The 24856-nt window shown below is 45.4% G+C and overlaps 1 protein-coding gene across 2 annotated transcripts in view; it reads left to right on the top strand.

Annotated features, from left to right (window-relative positions):
• The window catches only part of COL12A1 (collagen type XII alpha 1 chain), a 358581-nt gene that overhangs the window by 34072 nt on the left and 299653 nt on the right, over positions 1-24856 (top strand). Inside the window, exons 6-10 of one of the 2 annotated variants that reach the window (XM_086926512.1) lie at positions 6108-6371; positions 6567-6731; positions 6846-7019; positions 12088-12378; positions 23591-24193. The exons of the other annotated variant lie outside the window; for it this stretch is intronic. Coding sequence (XP_086782638.1) covers positions 6108-6371; positions 6567-6731; positions 6846-7019; positions 12088-12378; positions 23591-24193 — 1497 coding nt within the window. The remainder of the gene's footprint in view (positions 1-6107; positions 6372-6566; positions 6732-6845; positions 7020-12087; positions 12379-23590; positions 24194-24856) is intronic. 2 annotated transcript variants of the gene reach the window in all.

Here is a 24856-nt window from a genome sequence, read left to right as displayed (position 1 = left end):
AGAGAGGGGGAGACGAAGGGAGGGAAGAAAAGAGTTAGGGAGGGAGAGGAAGGGATGGAGAGAGAGTAAGAAAAAGAAAGAAGGAGAAATAGCAATGAAGTGAGAGGGGAGATAAAGTGAGAACGAAAAAAAGAACAAGAGCTAAAGAGAAAGGAGAAAAAGCAGAATGGAAAGGGGTGAGAGTAAGAGAGAGACACACATCTAGAGCAGGAGCGAGACAATGTGAAAGAGAGACCGAAAGAGAGGGAGCACGAGAGCGAGCGAGCAGGAAACAGGCAGAATAAGAGAGATGAAGAGCTAGAGAGGGAGAGAAGAGACGCAGAGAGAGGGGAGTAGACTCTGTGTACCTTGTGAGAGAGAGGGGCAAGTAGACGTCACCAACAGCAGAGCTGACGCTCCCCCCTGGGTCGGTAGGTACTCACACGGGTCAGCGTGAGAGGCACAGCCTAGCAAGCGCTATGTTACACAGTCTAACTAACTACAAAACAAAGCGCTATGTTACAAAGTCCAACTAAATACAAAACAAAGCGCTATGTTACATGGTCTAACTAAATACAAAAGTAAGCGCTATGTTACACAATCTAATTAAATAGAAAACAAAGCGCTATGTTACACAGTCTAGCCAAATAAGAAACAAAGCGCTATGTTACAAAGTTGGGATCTCTCTGGGGGCAGTGGATAAATAGAGCTTCGGATGGGGGCATCCTTTAGAAGGGTTTCTAGCACCGGGAAGGGGCGTGAGATAGAGCCTCGAATCGAGATGCGACATGACTGGGGGGTAAGACCTGGGCCATGGGTGAGGGGAATAATACTTAAAAGAAATCTCAGCCTGTGGAGGAGAAAAACTGTAAGAGTTGGGAGGGTAGAGGAAAGGGCGCATGGCAGAGCTTGTCACTTGAGGCCGTGGTATATGGTTCCAGAAAATCGGGGTTCACCGTAGAGATTTTTGCTTTCGGCAGAAAGGGTAAGACACGCCAGGCCTGGGGTGGCCAGAAACCCTTTCTGATGTTTCATAGTTCTAGAGGGAAAGGTGCTCTGGGAGGAGCAGGGAGTGCACGGACGCAGCCCCTGGTGGCTTGGTTCCCTCGCTGGCTCTGCTGGGGGAATGGGATATGTGCAGATGTGGGTATGAAAAGGTGGCATTGTCCACGCGGCCATGGAATATACGTGCAGTGGGATTTATTGAGCTGTCTTGTGACATCTCGGGTGTTACATAGTTGTGGAGGGGGGCGGATTGTGGTTCGGGGGAGGGTGCTGCCGAGTTCCTAGACTCGGGCTTGTGCTTTCTATTAGAAACTGCAGCTTTCCAAGGGTTCCAGGTCCGTATGCTGGTGTTTTTAGCAGTGCTCGTCATACAGGGGAAAGTGCCAATTCTGAAGCCCCACACACACTCATGCCCGATGTGCCTACCTTCACTTCCAGCAGTTACCCGAGTGGGGAAGCTTGTTTTCCATGCGTTGGTGAGTGTACCAGAGTACTGGGGTGGTGCCGTGTGTGTATGTGTGTGTGTGCAAGGTATGGCACGGTCTGTGGGTATGTTAAGCAAATGTGTGAGCTGTGTGTTTGGCTGTCGGCGCACGTTGATGCGATACTTATCTTTTTCTACAGTACTACCTGTATGCTTCTACGTGTGGGTGGACTTCGGGGCATTTCGAGTGTGTTCATAATGTGGGTACGTGTTTGTTTTTGTAGATGTGGGTGTACGTGCGATCGTGCGACTGACACTGATTCTGTGGGTAAGGTTCTGTAAAAACGGAACTAGGCCCGCACAGTGTAGTACAGACCAGTGTGTACAACCAAAGGAAGTCTTTTTGAGAAGCTGGTAAAATAACGAAGCGGAGATGCTCAAGACTCCCCACGATGAAAATAAGGAAATTATAGCGTCAGTAGCGGAGGGGGGACAGGAAAGGAACCACTCACCTGGACTTCCTCGGCTGGCCGGCCCTCCGCTCCTGTCCGGTTAGCCCCCCACCCTCGCCCGCTTCTTCCTCCTTCCAAGTGAGGCGGCCGGGGTGGCAGCGCTGCAGGCCAGTCCCGCCTCGCTTCACCCGGGTGCTGCGGGAGTTCCTCTCTGGGCTCCCAGTCTGCTGTCACCCGGCCGGGAGCAGCGCAGACTTCCAGCGCTCGCCGTGGCTCCTCTTCTCGCGCTGGGCGGCGGGGGGGGGCGGGCACTTCCGGCCGGCCGCGCTAGGATTGGCCGGCCGGCTGAAGAAACCCCCGGGCGGGACGGGATACCAATATTTGTGAGGACACGGGGGGGGGGCGGGAGAGGACGAGGGGGGCGGGCGGGAGAGGACGAGGGGGGCGGGAGAGGACGAGGGGGGCGGGAAAGGACACGGACGTCGGGAGGGAGGAGGGAAACGTGGGGACGGCGGGAGGAGGGACACAAGGCAGGACAGCAGCAAACACGGCCCGGCCGGACCAGACACGGGGGCGTTCCCGGCGTCGCGTGACGTCGGCAAAAGCCAAAGAATCTCGGGAACGCCCCCGTGTCTGGTCCGGCATTGACGGACGCCTCTCTGTTCCAATGGCTAGCCTCCATTTATGGAGCTAGCCAATGAAGCAGAGAGGCGTGTTCAAGTCACCCATACTAGAAACTACAGATTTCTCTGGAGGAGGAGCCTAACGGCTCCGCCCCCCAGCGAAACCTAAAAATGGCCTACAAGTTATTAAGATGGCAGGCTTTCTGGGCTCTTTGGAACGCTTGCATAAATACATGTAGTTAAGTCAGAATGCAAACCCTGGTGGTTTTCACTGTGATGTCTAGAAAGTGTGCTGCTTTTTTCAGAGGCACGTCTGATTAGCCTGGGCCCATTCTGCAGAGATTGGCGAACCTTACACACGAATGGATGGGAACTGTGAACTTGGATCTATTGTCGTCAGGATCTTTCACTGGTGGAGTGTACCCGTGCTTTGAAACCACTAAAAAATACTGCCACTTTGTTTTTTTGTTTTTTCACCAAGACAAGCATAATGCAGTGAGAAAATACTGCAAAAGCAATTATCCTATGAAAATGCGTTAAAAAAGGGAATAGTTGGCAACATGTTTAAGAAGCCAAAAAGGCTAACTAATTGCCGGACTGAGAGAAGAATGATAAAATAACGTAACAAAAATAGGAGAAAACAGTCATGGATACATTGGGGGAGTTGTGGGTGGGCCATGTGGTGTTGATGGTGATGCTTTGGTTTTTTTTCTTCTAACCTCAGCAATGCTGTGCAGCATAAGGGATGCTGTGCAACGTGGCTAAAAACTATTGGCAAATCTAGGCCACAAAGGCCAGACCTACTGTCTTTATCAGTGCTTGCTGTTGTAAGGTAAATCAACGTCCTCCCCACCACTCCAAATCAGACCAGTGGTGGAGTGATTACAGGTTTGTGACCTGGGGACTAGGAAGCACCCAATCTTTGGGTTTGCTTGCAGCATAGTGACACATGGCCTTGCATTTTTTAAGAAGCCATTTAATCTTCAGCATTTTTATTTTAAACAAATAAGCAGTCTGCGCACTTGTTCGACGCACTTGGCTTATTTACCGGCTGCTATGCGTTATGTGAGAATTCATAATCCTTGTCAGGAGAAGTTTGTGCATTTATTTTCGGAATCGTCCTAAGAGCGTGACAGAAAGGCAGGCTCGCCTGCCATGGGAATTAATAATTTTGGGGTTTATTTAGATAGGGAAAAGGTTTACTCCTGCACAATTACTTCACACCCGAGTTCAGAAATCTACCTACCATCAGTCTTTGATCGCTATCCCAGGTTCCTAAATATGGTGGAGACCTCGTGCAACTTTGAAACAGTTTGATGGAGTGGCGTGAGTAAACACAAATGAACTTCCACTTTTTTACAAGTCAAGTCACGCGCGCACTCTAATAACAAGCATGACACAGAGAAGGAAACATAAAAGAAACCCGAGTCATATGCAGTAAATGAGGTAGAAGCACGTACAAGGTGCATAACAATAACACATGCAGCACCGACTTTGATGGGATTAGGAAAACTGACTTGGTAAATGATGACACGGTTACACAGACAGGTGCTCAGCAAGCAGCGTGCGAGGACAGGCATGCTTTCCATGTCTACCTGAATGAAAGGGCTCCGCTGCCTACAGTGACACAGCGAGAAGCAATTACAGAGCAAGCAAAATCAACACAGGCAAGATGCTGACATGCCACAAACCCAACAGGCTTGTTAAACACTTCCCAAAGTAATCTATATAGTTTCCTGTTCTGTCGAGATTAGCACTTCTGAACAATCCTTAAGTATGTATAACACAGCTCTAATCTCTAAAAAAATATGATGTCAAGGTTGGAAATGGTAGAACCACAGAAAATGATATTGCTGTTAGAGCTTTCTTCTTAAATAATGTTACTAAGAAGTCATTACAGTGCAGCGTAGATTATCACATAAACTGTAAACCTCTTAGACATTGCTCTTTATTCTAACATATTTCAAATTTCGAAATCACTAGTTCCTAAGTGTCTCACAATCATTCATTTTATTCCAAATCTTGGGTGAGTGTCCATCTTCCTTTACCATGACCACTAATGCAAGAATAAGTGAAATAACAACTTCAAATACTTAGACATGAGAATTAATTAAGCAGTGTGCTCCAGTAACTGTGGGGGCAGTTAATTATCTACCATTATTGCCCATAGTGGTGGCCAAAAATTAATAATTAATTCTTAAGCCACAGTACAGGTAGCTTATTTTATAATCATAGGCTTAATTTGATGGATATGGGAAAGGTGTAACAGCACTCGATTAAAAAAAGTATTGCTGGAGCTCATACAATAGATCTTCAGCCCCCCCCCCACCCCCCCCAAAGCGAAAAAAGTTTTAAGCATACCTTTTAAAAAAATATATGCTCAATGATGCTTGTGTGTACCTGCGAGCTGCTGGAGTTTGTAAACAGCCATGGTGATATGGTTTTCTTCTGCTCCACAGGAAAAAAATAGCACTATCTCTTGAACCTAAAACAAAAAAATGAAAAGCCAAAAGTCAAAAAATCAATTTCATCACATTGGCAATTAAATAAACAGACTAAGACTAAGGGCCATATGTACGACGAAGTGTCGTTAGCCTCCTGGACTTAATGACACACTCTGCGACTTCGGAAACGCAAGGCTGCACCATATTTACAAGATTGTGGTGCAGCCTTGCCTTTCCCCCTGCTGCAATGGTGCTAAGTTTTACAACTTAGCGTAAATGCAGGCACCCTTGCACCAGCGTGTAAGGGTGTCAGTGTGCAGGAGATGTTTGTTTATGTGCAGGATGGTATCCCTTCCTGAACATGAACAATCCTAAAATGCCATTTTGTAGCTTTCATGTGAGCTGCTTCGTGCACATAAACAAATCATGGCATTTTGCTTTTTTACAAGGCAGCACACATGGAAAGAGCAAAAAAGAGGAGAAATAATGCATTTCTCCTCTTTTCACCATCTTTGGCGCTGCCTCATATGTACGCCATCCTTTACATAGGGGTCAGCGTCAAATACAGTGGATGTTGCAGTGGAATGCCCACCACAACACCTAATGCATGCCCCTATTAGGCTAAGTATAGCATGAGAGGGTGCCTTATGTACAAGGCAGCGTTAAGCCACTTTAAGTGGCTTAACGCTGTCTTGTAGATAAGGCACAGCCCCTATCGCCACAGGAACGTCGCAAAAAGTGACATTACCGTGGCGATAGGGGCTTGTACATATGCCCCTGAAAGTCTCAGAAACCTTCTAGAGCAAGCCTGTAACCCTATATATGGAAGGCAAGGAGGATACTAATTGACTGCCCGACTGCAAACTGTTCGTTCTGGTTAGAATTAGCAATCACTTTTATTAGAATTGATAGTCGAATAGAGGACACACGTGTTATGTTTTTCAGTATACACCAAGTATACAGAAGAATCTAGAATGCCTCTGGCATAAACCATGTAGCAAAATACACCCAACAAGGACCAATTTGCGTAGTGGAATGTTAGATACAAATTATTTTTTTTCCAGTAATATAGATAAGCAATATAGATAAGCTGTAACAGTAACTTCTAGATGGTGTTAATGGTCAGTATAATTGACTTGGGTTTATTTCAGTTCTCTTACATTTTGTTTGCTTTTCCTAGAATGCTCACTCAGTGCTGTTGCCGATGTCGTCTTTCTCGTTGACGGCTCATGGAGTGTGGGCAGAGGAAACTTCAGATTTATTCTGGACTTCATAACAGCGCTTGTATCTGCTTTCGATATCGGAGAAGATAAGACAAGGGTTGGTGTGGTCCAGTACAGCTCAGATACAAGGACTGAGTTTCAATTAAATGAATACATGCGAAAAAGTGATCTTTTATCAGCCATTAAAAGGATTCCCTACAAAGGCGGAAATACAATGACTGGTATGACTCCCAGCATTTCAATATGATCAAACACCTTGCATATTATTGATTAATTCTTCCTTTCCTTTAATGTGAATTTCTTTTGGCAAGATATGGATGACATCTTACTCTTTTTTCCTTAGGTGTGAATTAGGTGTGAATTAGTTTCACTATGATAATAACATATCTTATTTTTTTAATTTATTTTAATGGCAGGTGACGCAATTGATTTTATGATTGCAAATACATTTACTGAGTCTGCTGGTGCAAGAAAGGGATTTCCAAAAGTTGCCATTATCATTACTGATGGAAAATCTCAAGATGATGTTGAGATTCCAGCACGAGAGCTGCAGAATTTGGGAGTTGAAGTTTTCACCTTAGGTAAGTTAGCAACATATTGTGGGGTTGTGTGCTTAAAAGGGCACAGACAGTGCATTTACTCTTAACACACATACATTTTTCCTCATATACTATTACTTATGCTCCTTTTTACAGGTATCAAAGCAGCAGATGCCAAGGAACTGAAGCAGATGGCATCATTGCCATCACTAAAGCATGTCTTTAATGTAGCCAACTTTGATGGCATTGCAAATGTACAAAATGAACTAATCTCTCAGGTGTGCTCTTCAGTCGATGAACAGCTAAGTGAGCTGGTTAGCGGAGAAGAAGGTGAGAAGCTTTCAAATATTTCCAATATGTAATTTTTACATTGAACGTTTACATCTTTTTAGTATTAAATAATTTTTTTTAGCAGAACACATAGCATGAAAATACATTGCATTGTTGCCTACAACCCTGCGGGCAGGCTACAGCACAATCAGAAAAGAAAGATGGGCCAATGGATCAGAGGCTATCCTATTTAGTTAGTTGACACAGCATGCCGCCTACAACCCATTCCGGGCCGGCCGCGTTTGTTAAAAGGATACAATAGGCAGTCCTAGCTCTACGAAATGTGAATAATAGCAAAGTCTGATGCACTGCTAGCGTGCATGTTGCAATGAACCAAGAACCTGCCTCTGATGGATGAATGCTATGGAGTCTGCCTTTTAAGAGAAGGAATGAAAAACGCAGACCAAACAAGAATACAACCCAAATTGAAAAACCCAATACCCACCCTCCACCCCCATCCCTCCCCTCTCCAGGTGAGCAAGATAAACTGTTTTTAGAAAACAAAGCATGGAGTTGAGAATTAGCCTTTTGTGACTGAGAGCAAATCTCCAATTTTTCAGATATTCCTCGAACCCAAGTGTGGTAGGATCCTTCCCTGTGGACTGGGCTTTAGCTTCACTCCAATTTACTCTTTCTGCATTGTGCATGTGAGGAAAAAAAGTAATTGAGGCTTCTAATCTGAGAATTGGACTAAATTGCTATCCCTGTGCAAAACCTGTTAAAATTCTAAGCCGTGCAAAAAACGCCATACTCCAAGCAATTTTCCTAAGTAAAGTTTGTTAGGAAGAATATGCTGATATGTACTAAAGAAAAATTGCCATTATATTCAGAGATTTGCAGAGTTTAGCACAGAATGCACCGATTCCGTCAGTCATTTGCCTCTTTTTCTTGGAAACAGTCAGAATAGGAGCTCCTAAGTGTCTCACAATCAATCATTTTAGTCCACATTTTGGGCGAGTGTCCTTCTATTCCAATGATCATTAATACAATCATTAGTGATAAAATTAACTTCCAATACATAGATTTGCAAATTCATTAATTGACTTCACCCATTAAATACTTTACATTGCAGAAATTGTATTTACAAGGTGAGGTGAATACCCTACCGCAGTGGATCCCAAACTTTTGACTCTTGAGGACCCCCATTGAGTCACCACTGGAAGCCGGGGACCCTCAAGCAATTTGTATGAGTTAAATTTCAAATATTAAAACAGTAATTCGAAAAAAAACACATGTGTGCACACAAAACAAATAATCAAAGTACTAAGGATTTTGGGGCCAGATGTACGACCCTTTCATTTAGCGCTTCGCAATTGGTGACACATTGCGAGTGGCAAGTGGCAAGTGCAAATGAAATGTACAACAGTGTGTTTAACACTGTTTGGGATTCCCAATGAGGTCGCAAATTGCGAGGCTCATTAATATTAATGATTCTCTTGCAATTTGCGAGCCCATTGGGAATGCCAGCCCTCCCAGGGATGGTGCCCTGCTGGGCTCAGCAGAACACCATGCCTGGGACTGCTTTTAAATAAAGCAGTTTATTTTTTTTAAATGCAGCCCGTTTTCCATGCATTTAAAAAAAAAGGAAATGAAACGTTTTAGTTTCATTTTTTAAGGGCAGGCATTGGTCCCTGGGACCACTGCCTGCCATTAAAAAAAAATTTGCATGCATTTGCAAAGGGGAAGGGGTCCCCTGGGGACCCCTTTCCAATTTGCGAATGCATTACCATCTACTTGAAGTAGGTGGTAATTGCGAGTGTTTTGCAACCGCAATTGTAGTTGCAAAACATTTGTACATGGTTTTGAGACTCGCTATTTTGGAAGGGAATGCCCCTTCCAAATAGCAAGTTACAAAACCTATTTAACTAGTCCTAACAAAATTGCAACTTGCAAAATAGGATATGTAAATTGGCCCAATAGGTTTTTGCATGCGCAAACGGGTTTGCATATTAAAACGGGTCGTACATCTGGCCCTTAGTATTTTATATTGGAGGAATAGCTGTTTCATAGCATCTTTCATACGATTGTAGGATGTCAGAGCACTTTACATCACACACATACAGAGACAATGAATCATACATGTAAATCCGTGTATAGAAAATGTTACATAAGGTAAAGGGGCCTGCAAGGTGCAGTATTCACATGTCATTCATACTGGTAGGCATTTTTAAAGAGTGCTTGGTCTGGAAAAGCACATACTCAGGATTCAGAACATAACACAGTGGCTAGCACTGACTTTAACATTAAAAATATATTTCTACCCAAATAAATCCTTTTAGCAGCATCAGGATAATGAATGACTGGGAAAAAACATAAGTTACTAACTGGTACCATGCAGGGTCCCTATTCTAGATTACAATGGCACTTATGAAGTGCACAGTAACAAAACCAGTAACCACGGACCTATGCACATAAAATACTGCTTTTTAACATGCATGTTACACATTCTTAATGGTAGGCACATTAACCCTCTGTGCTACATTGGTTAAGTCAAAGCTGCCACTGAACAAAACTCTCATCTGTCTCCAGCAGGTACATTAATCACTGGCATTATCTTGACACTTTTATTGTTGCTCGAAAGCTGCTAATTATACAAGAAACTTTTGTGTGCTTTTAAAACTGCTTCCTATGGACCCCCTTGGAATGTGAGGGTCCGCGGACCCCAGTTGGGAAACTCTGCCCTACCACATTCCCCATATGGACCTTTTAGAAGTTCTTGGAGAGAGATTCTGGATAGTGCAACTTCTTTTTCACCTTGATTCAAGATTGGAGTACTTACTTAATTCAGGCTAGATGATCGTCAATGATTCCACGACCTCCATGCTCATTGCCACCTTGTGGTGGTCTAGTTTCCTGGAACATGCCTGGAGGCCACTTGGAATTGAGTATCCAAACCTTAAAATATTCTATGAGATTAATAGATTATAAATTGCCTAACGCTTTTTCTCTAAAGAGAGCATCTTCTGGCTGGTTAGTTGAAGTCTGCAAGTGCAGTCTATGGGGAAGTGGAGGACAACAAGGAACCAGAATCACAAAAGTCTACATCTCTTAAAGGAGCGGAAGAGCTGCAGAGGAGCAGAGGTAAAGCCAGGGACTGAAAAGGGTCTCTTGGTGTCCCTGTAGTCAAAACCACTGAATAAGTGGGCCATTTCTTCTCCACACACTATTTAGTGGGAAATCAGGATTGCTCTTTTACTCCCATTAATGCACAATGATCACACTATTTAGTACAATTCACAAAGCTTTCTGAAATTCTCTATTTTTGTTTGTATTTCTTCATGGTTACAGTAACCGTAGTGCTGCGAAGCACTGAATACACTGTAACAGTATCCATTCAGAGCTCTGTGTTCCCAGCATGTATGGGAGCAAAGTAAACCATACGCCATCTGCAGCTTTCGTTATAAAACTCAGACTGACCAGCTAGAAAGCGCTTAGAGGGCACTTTTCGTTTTCAAACTCTTGGCTTATTCCTTACCCCATATGGTTTCCCTCCAGGCCTGGACTGGCCGTTGCGGGCACCGGGCAATCAACCGGTACGCTGCAAGGGTGGGGGGCGGTTTTGGGCCCCTGGAGGCCGTTTTTGTTACAGGGCCATTTTTGCAGCGTTGCACAAAACAAAATCGGCCGAAAACCGGACCTGGCAACGAGCGCGGTCGCACCCCCAACCCCACCCCCTGGGGGTGGGGGTGGCCAGCCTAGGACTTTGCCAGGGCCGGTTTTGGTTCTCAGTCTGGCCCTGTGTCCCTCATGGGAAGCTTATGGATGCCCAGCCACGGCCCGTGGAGGGAGTTGCGGTGGAGCAGGGAGGCGGGGCGGGGGATGGGCAGGGTGGGGGAGTGATAAAAACCGGCATATGGATATTTGGAGGTAAGTAAACAATTTAATTTATAAAACGAATTTCGTAGCGCGGGCTGCATCGCATTTTGCGATGCAGGGCACACTACGAAATTCGGGCCTTGTATAGCCCTCTACGGCGGGCTATAAGGCTATATTAAATGCTGAATCACGCCATTACGTTATGCACAGCTAATAGGAAATGCAAGCCTGATTAAAAAGACAATCTGCTAAAAGTAAAACAATCAGCAGTGCCAATCAGTGCCCCATAATGCATCAACACACTGCACACGTGCTCTCTATTTCTTCGCTACGTTGGAAAAAATGGTTATGTAACGTCTGCACTGTTGCAAATTTGCATACTCAATACTTCAGCATGTGTAGATATTTTGGTAGCCTTCACAGTTCATAGAATGGGTGTCCATTTCAAAAGCTGTAAATCAGCCTGATGCTTCTACCTGCTGGAGTCTTCTTTAAAGAGCGATTTGTATCTCCAGCAGGCTGACATACATGCTGATTTACAAGTGGGGTTCACCAAGACATGTTGGATACAGCTGGGCGGAACCATAGCGTTCTTCTGGATCGTGTTTCCCATGGATCTCGTGACTCCTATTAACGCCTTTTCATTAGTACAAAGACCCTGGGTGGGAATTGTCTCACCTCTTGCTGGTTTACACTGAACTCTTAAAATGAGAGAATTACGGTGTCAGCCTCGTGGAGAGTTTTCTAGAGATGCTCGAACTGTATGAATAAGACAAAGAGCTCATATTCTCCACTGCACAAAAGATGATGCTAGGGAAAGAACAGGATCAACAAGAACGCACCACTGCTACAACAATGCATGCATTGCACATCTCTTATGATAACCGAGACAAAAACATTATCTGTATAAGAAAGGGAACAAGATGTTAAGAGGACGCTTAGAGGCTAGGTGTTGATTGCAATGACCCTGATGGTTAGCGTTTGATATTGATGTCTAGATTTGCCTTGCATTATCTGTCTGTCTGCACTTTAGATTGCAGTATTTCTGAGGGCCTCGTTACAGGCATGCAGTTGCAGTCTACTCTCTTGTAATTGCAATGTTTACTTGTGTGTGGAACCCTCTGTATTTCGCAGACGAGAATGAACTCATCTTTCACCGTGTTTAATTAAGCATTAACATTATTCCGCTTTGATAGAACATCTGCCCCTAAATTACTTTCCACTGATGATTGTGTTTCCATTTGCTTTGCAGCCGTTGAGCCTCCTTCAAATGTAGTTGTGACAGAGATTAGTTCAAAGTCAATGAGGCTGAACTGGCGACCATCACCGAGCCAAGTTACCGGCTACAGGGTGCAACTCATCCCTATGATAGCGGGGAGCAAGCAGCAGTCTCTGAACGTGGGCCCCCAAACCACAAACATAAACGTGAAGGACCTCTCTCCGGACACAGTGTACCAGATCAATGTTTATGCAATGAAAGGACTCACAGCCAGCGAAGCAGTTACCACAATGGAAAAAACTGAGGCAGTGAAAGTGCAAGTGGGTAAGTTAGTCTTTGGAGCACTGAGAAACAGTCAGACTACCATGCATTTAAGTGTATGTTTCAAAAGATGCCACTTTAATGTTACTCATATATCTAAAGTTGGTAACTTTAACTAGAATTTCAGTATGTTGTTATAATCTGATTATCCAAATGCATCATGCTCTTTCCTTGCCTTGCCCCTCAAACCCATCTCAAACATAATTTAAAGATATGTTAAACCTATTGTCATCGTTACTGTAGAAAAGGACCATCTTTTTGTGTGGTTTCCACCAATGTTTGCCATATTTATTTTATTGGCATTAGAACTCTGTGCACTTTACCTCTGCCAAACAGGAGTAAAGTGTCTGTGCTCCCCCTTTCAACATGTCAAAATTAGCTTTACCCTCATTGGCACAATAAAGTTTCCTGTAAGGCAATAGTATAATAGTATATGGTGTTGAAATAAATATGGAAAGTGAAATGCCACCTATGAACTGCAGCACCTATTATGCCATCCTAGTGCCTAAAACGTAAAAGAATTTGTATTTGTGCACAAAGTTCTCCTCAGAAGCCCGCAGCTGGTATTATTAAATGTTTATGTGCCAAATACCAAGGCTGCATGGTTTTAGTCCATCTCATGCCTTATTAATACACCACCAGAGAATCAATCTCTACCTCCTTATCTCACTTTTGCAGGTTCCTGCTTTCTCCCTCTTGTGAAGTGATTTCTGTATTTCACTTCCTCCTCCTTTCCCCTCTTTGTAGTTTTCCCTATATTGTTCTTGGTAAAAGTCTGATGAGACGAAATGCCAATCCCCAAAACTGAGAGCCGGTGGGCCCAACTGACAACCACTGGCTCAAATTAAGCACTGTATCATCCACTACAGTGGCAGTGAAAACATGGCTTGAGGCCTACCCTGTGTAACAATGCAGCAACAGCTTGACCCCTGCTGCACAGACTTGTACCAGCTACAGGCTCCACTGAAAGACTTATTTTATTTTAATAAACATTCAATTCAATGGTGAAGTTGGATGGTATTAAATATATTGGTAATAGAACTTTCAGAAAGTTACCTTTATCCACCTTGAAAATACGGAGAGATAATTTGCAATAGCTCTCAAGCTACTTGTTCTGAATTAGGTGTGAAAGAAGTGGGAAAACTAGCCCAGAGCAGGGAATTTAGCCAAGGCAGGAAAAGGAGTTGACTTGAGCCCTGGACCTTAATTAAATCAGAGGGACCTGCTCTATCACAAGAAAAAGTCAGGTGACACCTTGAAAGGCCCTTGCCTTTGTCCCCATAGTCATGCTGGCACCAAACCCAGTGGGAGGAAAGCTACCACCAGAACTGCTTTTGAGTGGCCACAGATTCAAAGAGTGCTTATTACCCTGGCCACACCACTGCATGGGCATAGAGGTTCTGCACATGGGGAGAAAGGTTTCACCAGCTTGGAGTTTGAAAGTGAGGGTCACTGTGGGATTGTTTGCAGTAGGGCACACAGGAACTGCTGAAAGAATGAGCAGGGTTGCCCCCAGGAACTTTTATGTAATTAGTAAGGGAGTGCCTAGGAGTCGCCCAAACCTAGTAGCTGGTGCCAGGAATAAATGTGACACCACAAGGCAGCATATATAGATCACCTTCTGAACCTGAAGAAGATTAAAAGTGAACTCGATTGCTTTATGTGACCCAAGAGAAGCCCTCAAGGACTAGATCTGCTCCCTCTGATACATACCCAGGGCAAAGAAGAAGACATAAAGTGTCAGTTGGCTGAACTCCTGTGTAGTTAGAGGGACAAAATAAAACGCAAGAGCAGGTTTTCCTGAAGTGCCCAGCTGACAATTAACAAATCAACCTGGGCTGGACCTTGCGGTTGGGCTTTGCCTAATATCCTGAGTGTCTCTAAGCACCTTCCCTTGAGGCTCTAGAGGACATTGAGGTGAACACCTGTGGTTATTTGGGCCCAAGAAGAAAGTTTGGAAACTTTTACAAAGTTTTCCTCCAGAGCGCCAGAGCTTCCGTGCAACCTGCCCAAAAATGCATCCAACTGACAGTTCCAAAACATTTCATTGAATTTCACATTAGTCCCACCCAAAAGTCCCCACGGCTCCAGTTCAGTGGCGTCTAACACAGGGAGTAGTTTTCTTCTCCAAAATTGACAACGTCCCTCTTTGCATTGGGACTTAAAAGAAATGTCAGCACTTTTCTTCACAAAAGTAACAAAGTCCCTTTCTTTTCGTCGGGACCAATCCACATGGTGTATCTAGCAAGGGTTCGATCATAGTTGTTCTCAAATCTTATCTAGGTTCCAGTCCGCTGCTTCCAAAGACTATCATTAGCACCTAGTGCTTTTTGGCAATATTTTCCGTAAAATATTATATTACCAGGCCCCTTACTGGATTCTTGCCATGTTCTTGTCATTTTCTTTATTAAATGTTACTCTATTTTTATATGCAAAAACAACAGTTAATGGACAGAATGCAGAACAATGTCATACATTCACCCCAGTACAGAGATCTGGGCCTAAATCCATCGTTTTTTTGCACTCCACACCACCCCAGTTCAGACATCGCCATGTCCAAATCAGCCTTGAACCTGTGCCTCAAGGGAACAGTCCAGCCCGAACTGCCAAGCCATGTCTTCCCTGGACCGGAATCAAAGATCCTAGGACCGGTTTCTGGCTATCGGCCGTCATCAGCCAGGGTAGCTTGACTCCAGTGGTGTGGAGAGCACGGGACTCACGTCTGAGCATACCCGTCCCACTCGGGGTGACAAATGCAAAAACAACAGTTGATGGACAGAATGCAGAACAATGTCATACATTCAAACCAGTACAGAGATCTGGGCCTAAATCCATTTTTTTTGCACTCCACACCACCCCAGTTCAAACATGGCCATATGCATATCAGCCCCCACCCTGTGCCTCATGGGAACAGTCTAGCCCGAACTGCCTAATATCCTGAGTGTCTCTAAGCACCTTCCCTTGAGGCTCTAGAGGACATTGAGGTGAACACCTGTGGTTATTTGGGCCCAAGAAGAAAGTTTGGAAACCTTTACAAAGTTTTCCTCCAGAGCGCCAGAGCTTCCATGCAACCTGCCCAAAAATGCATCCAACTGACAGTTCCAAAACATTTCATTGAATTTCACATTAGTCCCACCCAAAAGTCCCCACGGCTCCAGTTCAGTGGCGTCTAACACAGGGAGTAGTTTTCTTCTCCAAAATTGACAACGTCCCTCTTTGCATTGGGACTTAGAAGAAATGTCAGCACTTTTCTTCACAAAAGTAACAAAGTCCCTTTCTTTTCGTCGGGACCAATCCACATGGTGTATCTAGCAAGGGTTCGATCATAGTTGGTCTCAATTCATACCTAGGTCCCAGTCTACTGCTTGCATAAACTATCATTGGCACCTAGTGCTGTTTGGCATTATTTTCCTTAAAATCCAGTAACAAATCAACCTTGGCTGGACCTTTCTTTTGGGCTATGCCTAATATCCTGAGTGTCTCTAAGCACCTTCCCATGAGGCTCTATGGGACACTGAGGTGAATACCTGTGGTTATTTAGGCACCAGAAGAAAGTTTGGAAACTTTTGCAAAGTCTTCCTCCAGAGCGCCAGAGCTTCAGTGCGACCTGCCCAAAACTGCACCCAACAGACAGTTCCAAAGCTTTTCATTGAATTTCATATTAGTCCCACCCAAAAGTACCCACATCTCTGAAAAAATTACTAGGACCCATTCTGCATTTGAACCGAGAACATTTTCAGTAAGGAAATTTCCAAACATCGAGAGTGGCAGTGGGACCAGCCTGCTTCTAGTAACTAGCTTTCGGTTCCAAAGCAGCGGCTCCAGTTCAGTGTTGTCCCACACAGGGAGTATTTTTCTTCTCCAAAATTGGCAAAGTCCCTCTTTGCATTGGGACTTAGAAGGAATTTCAACACTTTCTCTTCACAAAGGTAACAAAGTCCCTTTCTTTTCACCGGGACCAATCCACAGGGTTCCATCATAGTTGGTCTCAATTCATACCTAGGTCCCAGTCTACTGCTTCCATAGACTATCATTGGCGCCTTGTGCTTTTCGGCATTACTTTCCTTTGAATATTATATTGCCAGGCCACTGATTGGATTCTTGCCATGTTCTTGTAATTTTCTTTATTAAATGTTACTCTATTTTTCTATTTCAGTTTGGGATTTTTAAATTTTTGACTGTATTACAGTTTAAATACTGCATAATTACTTTAAACTTTGCCCTAAGTTAAGCCTGTATGTTCTGTGCCATAACGATCAGGGTTTATCCTATCAAGATGTGTCATTTGGCTGAACTCCTGTGTAGTTAAAGGGACAATATAAGATGCAAGAGCCGGTTTGCCTGAAGTGCCCAGCTGACCAGTAACAAATTAACCTGGGCTGGACCTTGCTGTTGGGTTTTCCCTGATATCCTGAGAGTCTCTAAACACCTTTCCATGAGGCTCTTGGGGCGGGCACCTGTAGTTATTTAGGCACTAGAAGAAAGTTTGGAAACTTTAGCAAAGTTTTCCACCAGATTGCCAGAGCTTCAGTGCGACCTGCCCAAAAATGCTTCCAACTCACATTAGTCCCACCCAAAAGTCCCCACATCGCTGAAAAAATGACTAGGCCCCATTCTGCATTTGGACTTAGAACATTTTCAGCTAGGAAATTTCAAAATCTCCAGACTGACAGTGGGTCCAGCCTGCTTCTGGTATCTATCTTTCGGTTCCACAGCAGTTACTCCAGTTCAGTGGCATCCCACATAGGGAGTAGTTTTCTTCTCCAAAATTGACAAAGCCCCTCTTTGCATTGGGACTTAGAAGAAATTTCAACACTTTTCTTCACAAAAGTAACAAAGTCCCTTTCTTTTCACCGGGACCATTCCACATGGTTTATCTAGCCTGGGTTCCATCATAGTGGTTCTCAAATCTTATCTAGGTTCCAGTCCGCTGCTTCCAAAGACTATCATTAGCACCTAGTGCTTTTTGGCAATATTTTCCGTAAAATATTATATTACCAGGCCCCTTACTGGATTCTTGCCATGTTCTTGTCATTTTCTTTATTAAATGTTACTCTATTTTTATATGCAAAAACAACAGTTAATGGACAGAATGCAGAACAATGTCATACATTCACCCCAGTACAGAGATCTGGGCTTAAATCCATCGTTTTTTGCACTCCACACCACCCCAGTTCAGACATCGCCATGTCCAAATCAGCCTTGAACCTGTGCCTCAAGGGAACAGTCCAGCCCGAACTGCCAAGCCATGTCTTCCCTGGACCGGAATCAAAGATCCTAGGACCGGTTTCTGGCTATCAGCCGTCATCAGCCAGGGTAGCTTGACTCCAGTGGTGTGGAGAGCCTGGGACTCACGTCTGAGCATACCCGTCCCACTCGGGGTGACAAATGCAAAAACAACAGTTGATGGACAGAATGCAGAACAATGTCATACATTCAAACCAGTACAGAGATCTGGGCCTAAATCCATTTTTTTTGCACTCCACACCACCCCAGTTCAAACATGGCCATATGCAAATCAGCCCCCACCCTGTGCCTCATGGGAACAGTCTAGCCCGAACTGCCAAGCCATGCCTTCCCTTGACCGGAAACAAGCTTCCGAGGACCGGTTTCTGGCATTTCAGTCGCCTTCAGCCCCGGCTTGCTTGAATCCAGTGGCAAAGTGAGCAAGGGACTCACGTCTGAGCATACCCTGCCAACTTATGGCGAACAAACCAGTACAAAAGGGGGTTGTGGTGGGCGGAGCATCTGAACCAATCAAACACTCACACCCAGTCAACAGATCTGGGTTTAATCCATCACCATTCTTTAGCTCACTCTGCCACCCCAGTTCAGACATGGCCATATGCAAATCAGTCTGACCCTGTGCCTCATGGGAACAGTCCAGCCCGAACTGCCAAGCCATGCCTTCCCTGGACCGGAAACAAGCTTCCGAGGACGGTTTCTGGCATTTCAGCGCTTTCAGCCCGGCTAGCTTGAATCGAGTGGCAAAGTGAGCAAGGGACTCACGTCTCAGCATACCCTGCTAACCTATGGCGAACAAAGCGGTACAAAAGGGGGTGGTGATGGGTGTAGCATCTGAACCAATCAGACACTCACACCCAGTCAACAGATCTGGGTTTAATCCATCACCGTTCTTTAGCCCACTCTGCCACCCCAGTTCAGACATGGCCATATGCAAATCAGTCTGACCCTGTGCCTCATGGGAACAGTCCAGCCCGAACTGCCAAGCCATGTCTTCCCTGGACCGGAATCAAGCATCCTAGAACCGGTTTCTGGCTATCAGCCGTCATCAGCCATGATAGCTTGACTCCAATGGTGTGGAGAGCACGGGACTCACGCCTGAGCATACCCGACCACTCTGGGTGACAAATGCAAAAACAGCAGTTGATGGACAGAATGCAGAACAATGTCATACATTCACCCCAGTACAGAGATCTGGGCCTAAATCCATAATTTTTTTGCACTCCACACCACCCCAGTTCAGACATGGCCATATGCAAATCAGCCTTGACCCTGTGCCTCATGGGAACAGTCCAGCCCGAACTGCAAAGCTATGTCTTCCTTGGACCGGAATCAAGCATCCTAGGACCTGTTTCTGGGTATCAGCCATCTTCAGCCAGGATAGCTTGACCATGCTCACAACGCCACTGGAGTCAAGCTATCCTGGCTGATTCCGGTCCAGGGTAGACATGGCTTGGCAGTTCAGTCTGGACTGTTCCCACGAGGCATAGGGTGAAGACTGATTTGCATATGGCCATGTCTGAACTGGGGTGGCTTGGTGAGCAAAATAACAATGGATTAAACCCAGATCTGTGACTTGGGGTGAATGTTTTGCCATTGAGCAACATTCCGTCCATCATCTTCTGTTTTGCTGTTCACCCTATGTGGGAAGGGTATGCCCAGACATGGGTCCCGTGCTCACTACGCCACTGGAGTCAAGCTATCCATGGCTGATGAAGGCTGATAGCCAAAAACCAGTCCTAGGATGCTTGATTCCGGTCCAGAGAAGACATGGCTTGGTAGTTCGGTCTGGACTGTTCCCACGAGGCACAGGGTCCAGACTGATTTGCATATGGCCATGTCTGAACTGGGGTGGCTTGGTGAGCAAAATAACGATGGATTAAACCCAGATCTGTGACTGGGGGTGAATGTTTTGCCATTGTGCAACATTCCGTCCACCATCTTGTGTGTTTTACTTTATTTTTATATTTCAGTTTGGGATTTTTAAAGTTATGACTGTATTACTGTTTAAATACTGCATAATTAAATTACACATTGCCTAAAGTACGCCTGTATGCTCTGTGCCATAACGATCAAGGCTTACCCTACCAAGAAGTGTTATTATTTCTAAGGATGGGCAGTACCCAACCTAAATATTAATCTACCTCCTTACAGTTAATAACCAAAACATTGTAAGACAAATCTTCCTTGTGCACTCGCTGTCAACTGTGCCCCTACTGAAAAGAGGTCACTTGGCTTCATTTGAGATTATCAGTTTTTTCATGATGTATGTAACATCAGTGAATTGCCCACAGAATATCTGTTTCTATTTTTAATTTTGTAAGTATTTATCACCATTTTCAATTGTTATCAACCTGCTTTGGATGGGTGGATACAGCGGAAAAGTCAATCAATCAATCACTCAATAGCGTGTAAAATGCGGCTACTCACCCGTGAGGGTCTCAAGGCACTGGGGGTGGGGGGGAGGAGGCTGGTGGTCCCTCTGGGAGTAGGATCATATGAAGAGATTTGGTTTGTTGGTGAGGAAGAGGAGCAACTGGATGTTGTCTGCATAGGAGACAATTTTGAGTCTGTGGCTTCTGACGATGGCTGCTAGAGGGGTCATGTAGACGTTGAAGAGGTTGGGGCTCAGGGATGAGCCCGGAGGCACCCCACAGCTGATCTCTGTAGGTTCCGAGAGGAACCAGGGTAGTCAGACTCGCTGAGTCCAGCCAGTGAGGAAGAAGTAGATACAGTCCAGTCCCTGGTCGTGGATGCCGACGTCGTGGATCTCATGATTAGGGTGAGGTGCAGACAGTGTTGAAGGCAGCCGGAAGGTCCAGTAGGATGAGGGCTGTGGTCTCAACCCGGTCTAGGAGGCATTGGAAGGCAACGATGAGCACAGTCTTGATGCTATGGTTGCTTTGGAAGCCGGATTGAGAGGTATCATGGACGTAGTTTCTTCTATTAAGGCAGAGAGTTGGGAATGGACGGCCTTCTCGACCTTGGCTGGGAAGGGGAGGATGGAGATTGGTTTGAAATTCTTGAGGTCCGTCGGGTCTGAGGACAGCTTGTTCAACAGGGGGTTGATCTCTATGTGTTTTCAGTCATCTGGAAAGGTGGCGGTTTTGATGGAGCAGTTGATGGTGTGTCAACGCTGAGGGGCAATGGCGGCGGCTACTCTTTGGTAGATGTGATACGGGCAAGGATCCGACGGGGCTCCTGAGTGGATGCTCTTTATGGTCTTGAGTGTCCCCTCTGTTGTGAGTTGGGTCCAGCAGAGCATGGTCTGTTGGGGTGAGGCGTGATTGCTTGCAGTGGTGGCAGGTGTAGTGGCAGGGTCTAGGCTGTCGAAGTTGTCCTAGATTCGTCTGATCCTGTGGTGGAAGAAGGCACCAAGCTTTTTGCAGAGGCCTTGGGAGGGAGGGACGTCTGTGGTCTGTCTGTTGGGCCTGGCAAACCCGTTGAAGATGGTGAAGAGTTCTTTGCTGTTGTGTGCATTGTCGCTGATTCTGTCTTGGAGGGCCGTTTTCTTTGTGGTGTTGAGGAAGAGGTGGTGTGCATTGATGGCGGATTTTGAAGGTGGCATGGGTTTCCGGGGATTTGTTGTTCCTCCATCTCTTCTCGAGTCGTCTATAGGTGCTTCTGGACTTGTGGATGGCAGGAGTAAACCAGCTGGCTTTCTTGGAGTATTACTTTCCTGGTCTTTACTTGAGGGGTACCAGAAAGTTGGCGCCGTTGGAGATCCATCAGCGGAGGTTGCGTGCTGTGGTGTTGGTGACCATTGCCTTTGGCGGAGAAGTTGCGCAGAGGGAGCAGAAGAGTAGTTCTTCTGTGGCCTTGGTACAGTTGTGATGGGGGGGTGGTGGTGTACGGTGGGAGTTGTGAAGGTGAAGTGCACGCAGTGATGATCAGTCCAGAGGAATTCGGTAATGTTCCTCTAGGTAATTTTCCTGCTGGTGGAGAAGACGGAGTCGAGCCTGTGTCCGGCTGTGTGGATCGATGCATTGACCAACTGCTTGAGTCTGATATTGGTGAGGGTCTCCAGTAGGGAGGAAGTGTTCTGGTCGCTGGGGTGGTTCATGTGTAAGTTGAGGTATCTCAGTTGGGTGAAGTTGGTGGATGCAAGAGCCTGGGTTGAAATGAGGTCTATGATGGCATTGGTGAACGGCGGTCAGGGTCCAGGGAGGCCTGAAGATGAGAGTGCCACGCAGGGTGGTGTTGCGGTTGGTTTGGAACTGGAAGTGGAGGTGGAGGTATTCCAGGGTCATCGTAGGGTCGTTAGAGTACATGGTTAGTTAGAGTGTGTTCTTGCGGATGATGGTGATGCCACCTCCTGGGCGGTCAGAGCAATCCTTGCGGGTGAGCTTGAAACTGTCTGAGATGGTGATGGCAATATCTGGGCCGGAGCAGGGGTTAATCCAGGTTATCTTGAGGAACGCGATGTCGGGGGAGGTGACGTTGAGGAGGTCCCAGATTTCTGTGGTGTGTTTGTGGAGAGATCGCACTGTTGAGGAGGATGCAGTTGAGTCAGTCGGGTGCACTGTTAGTCAGCTGGGTAGCTGGAGTGTTGTCGTGGCTGAAGGCACGGTTGCAGTTCCGAAAGGTCAAGGGCCCCTTGGTCTTCTTCAGCGACTCTAGACAGCAGGAAGTGGGGTTTTGAGGGTTGTGTTTGAGGATGGTGCTGGCATCATAGCGGTGGAGGGACCAAGAACCAGGGTCTCTTATGCTGGGTGGGGTCCAGGCGTGGACAGGTGTGGACAAGCGCACCCACAATTAAGTAGTATTCTGCTTGGGGGGCTGGACAGCTGGGAGGTGGGAAGATGTGGGAGCGGGAAGGGACAACGGAGGGGCTGGGGCCATGGGAGATCGCGGCGGCAGGGGTGCTGAAGGAGAAAGAAAATGGCAGGAAAACGAAACGAGGAAAGCCAAAGTCAGAGGCAGAAAATAGAAGAAGAGAAGAGAGAAAAGCAGCAAGAGAGACTGAAAAGGCAGAAAGAGGGACAAAAAAATCAGGTAGAGGGACAAAAGGGCAGCCCTCGTAGCATAGCACTGATTCTCCGCCACTAGACCACCAGGGATAAGGCGGAGGCAGGAGTCTTCTTTTGAAGGAGGGCCTTGAACTTCCGACTTCCAGGTCAGCATCAGGTGATGGGGACAGCAGCAACTATAAAAGGGAGCTGCGCTGCGATGGAGCAAGTTCACTACAGGATAGTGGACTGCATCTTCACCGCGCAGCGACCGGCATTAAGTAGTGCTGTGGTGGGCTGGACAGCTGGGAGGCTGGAAAACACGTGAAGGGACACTGGATTATTACAGCCGCAAGGCGTCAAAGGAGAGAAAAACGTCGGGAAATGGAAAAGAGGAAAGGCAGAGGCACAAAAAAGAAAAAGAAGAGAGAAAAGCAGAAAGAGATTGAAAAGGCAAAAAGAGGGACAAAAAAAGCAGTTAGAGAGAGACAGAAGGGCAGCCCTAGCAGAAGAGCAGTTACAGTCTGCCACTTGATCACCATGGGCGAGGCTCAGGCAGGAGCCTGCGGGTGAAGGATGGCCTTGAACTCCTGACCTCTGGGTCAGCAGCAGATGACGGGGACAGCAGTAGCTAGAAGACGGAGCTGCGCTGCGAAGGAGCAAGTTCCCTACAGGATAGTGTACTGCCAAAAAAAGTGTATTTTGTATAGTGAAGTCTAGATGTATTGTGGCCAACTCCATGTATCTTTCACAAACTATGTAAATGGTGGTATTTTGCGATATGGAAACTATTGCTAATTAGACAGTGTCCAAATCCCAATGTCCCACTCAGTAGATATCTATCTGTTTATCTAATTTATCTAACAGTTTGGAAGTATTTAAGAGAGATGCTATCCAATGATTTCAGCTCAGAAATATGCCACAGCTTTACAGTGTAATGCCGTATTTATAGACGTGGTAAATTTATTTGATGTTTTTTTCTCCACATGTCTAAGAAACATATTATATTTTTCTTTCAACAGAATGTTCTAGTGGCCAGGACATAAAGGCAGACGTTGTCATTTTAGTTGATGGTTCCTACAGTATTGGAATTTCCAATTTCGCAAAAGTTAGATCGTTCTTGGAAGTCTTGGTGAAAAGCTTTGACGTGTCTCCTGAAAAAGTACAGATCAGTCTAGTCCAGTACAGCAGGGATCCGTACACAGAGTTCACATTGAACAAATACGACAGCATTGATGACATCCTTAAAGCTGTGAATACATTCCCGTACAGAGGTGGCTCCACCAACACAGGGAAGGCTATGACCTATGTCAGAGAGAAGGTGCTCATCGAAAGCAGGGGAGCGAGACCAAATGTGCCGAGGGTCATGATACTGATTACAGACGGGAAGTCCTCAGATGCCTTTAAAGACCCGGCCCTAAAACTTAGGAATTTGGATGTGGAAATATTTGCAGTCGGTGTGAAGGATGCGGTGCGTAGTGAGCTAGAAGCAATTGCCACCCCCCCAACAGCTACCCATGTTTACACAGTTGAAGATTTTGATGCCTTCCAAAGAATATCATTTGAGCTCACACAATCAATCTGCCTAAGAATTGAACAGGAGCTACAAAAGATAAAAGTAAAATGTAAGTAAATGAAAGAAATACATATTTAATATAATGCCCTATGTTTTGCATATAAGAATGTCTTTTCTTTTAAATAAAGAAATGTGTGTGTCTGGAAAAAGTTGTGTAGTTTAGGGTTAAAAGGACTTTGAGCTATTTCAGGCGTAAGAGATTTTCCATTTCATGAATTGGAGAAATTTACATATTCTGCTGAATATTGTTTACACAGCACTGTAGCTCTGTTGCTAGGATAACTTGTCTTCAAAGGAAGAGTGTTATGGTATAGGCAAGCTGTCAGGGAAACAGCATATTTTGGAAGTGTTCAAGATGAGAGCTTAGACTTGAAATGTACTGAAGTTTATAATTATCATTGGAAGAGATAATTGTTAAATGCCTTAATCCCAGGCTGCGGCGTAGAAGATCTTGTGTATATCTTGGGCTAAAACATGCACTTTTACTGCATCTTTGCATTTCCAAATAGTGCACATTATTCATTCTTCTAACCCCAACTGATTCAGTAATCATGGCTCATGGGGTTTGTTTACTGTAAATTAAAAACAGAAACTAAAAAACCCATGCCTTATTCTGCTAGTCTATAGCAATAGCCCATGTGTCTATGTGCAGAAGTGTATTATTTCATCCGAGTTGCCTCTGCCAATGCAAAGGCTGTGATGGGGCAGGCAT

The sequence above is a fragment of the Lissotriton vulgaris genome, chromosome 6 (assembly GCF_964263255.1).
Source record: "Lissotriton vulgaris chromosome 6, aLisVul1.2, whole genome shotgun sequence".
Lineage (NCBI taxonomy): Eukaryota > Metazoa > Chordata > Amphibia > Caudata > Salamandridae > Lissotriton > Lissotriton vulgaris.
Note: the sequence above shows the minus strand (reverse complement) of the source record. Positions and strands in the feature narration are given on the sequence as shown.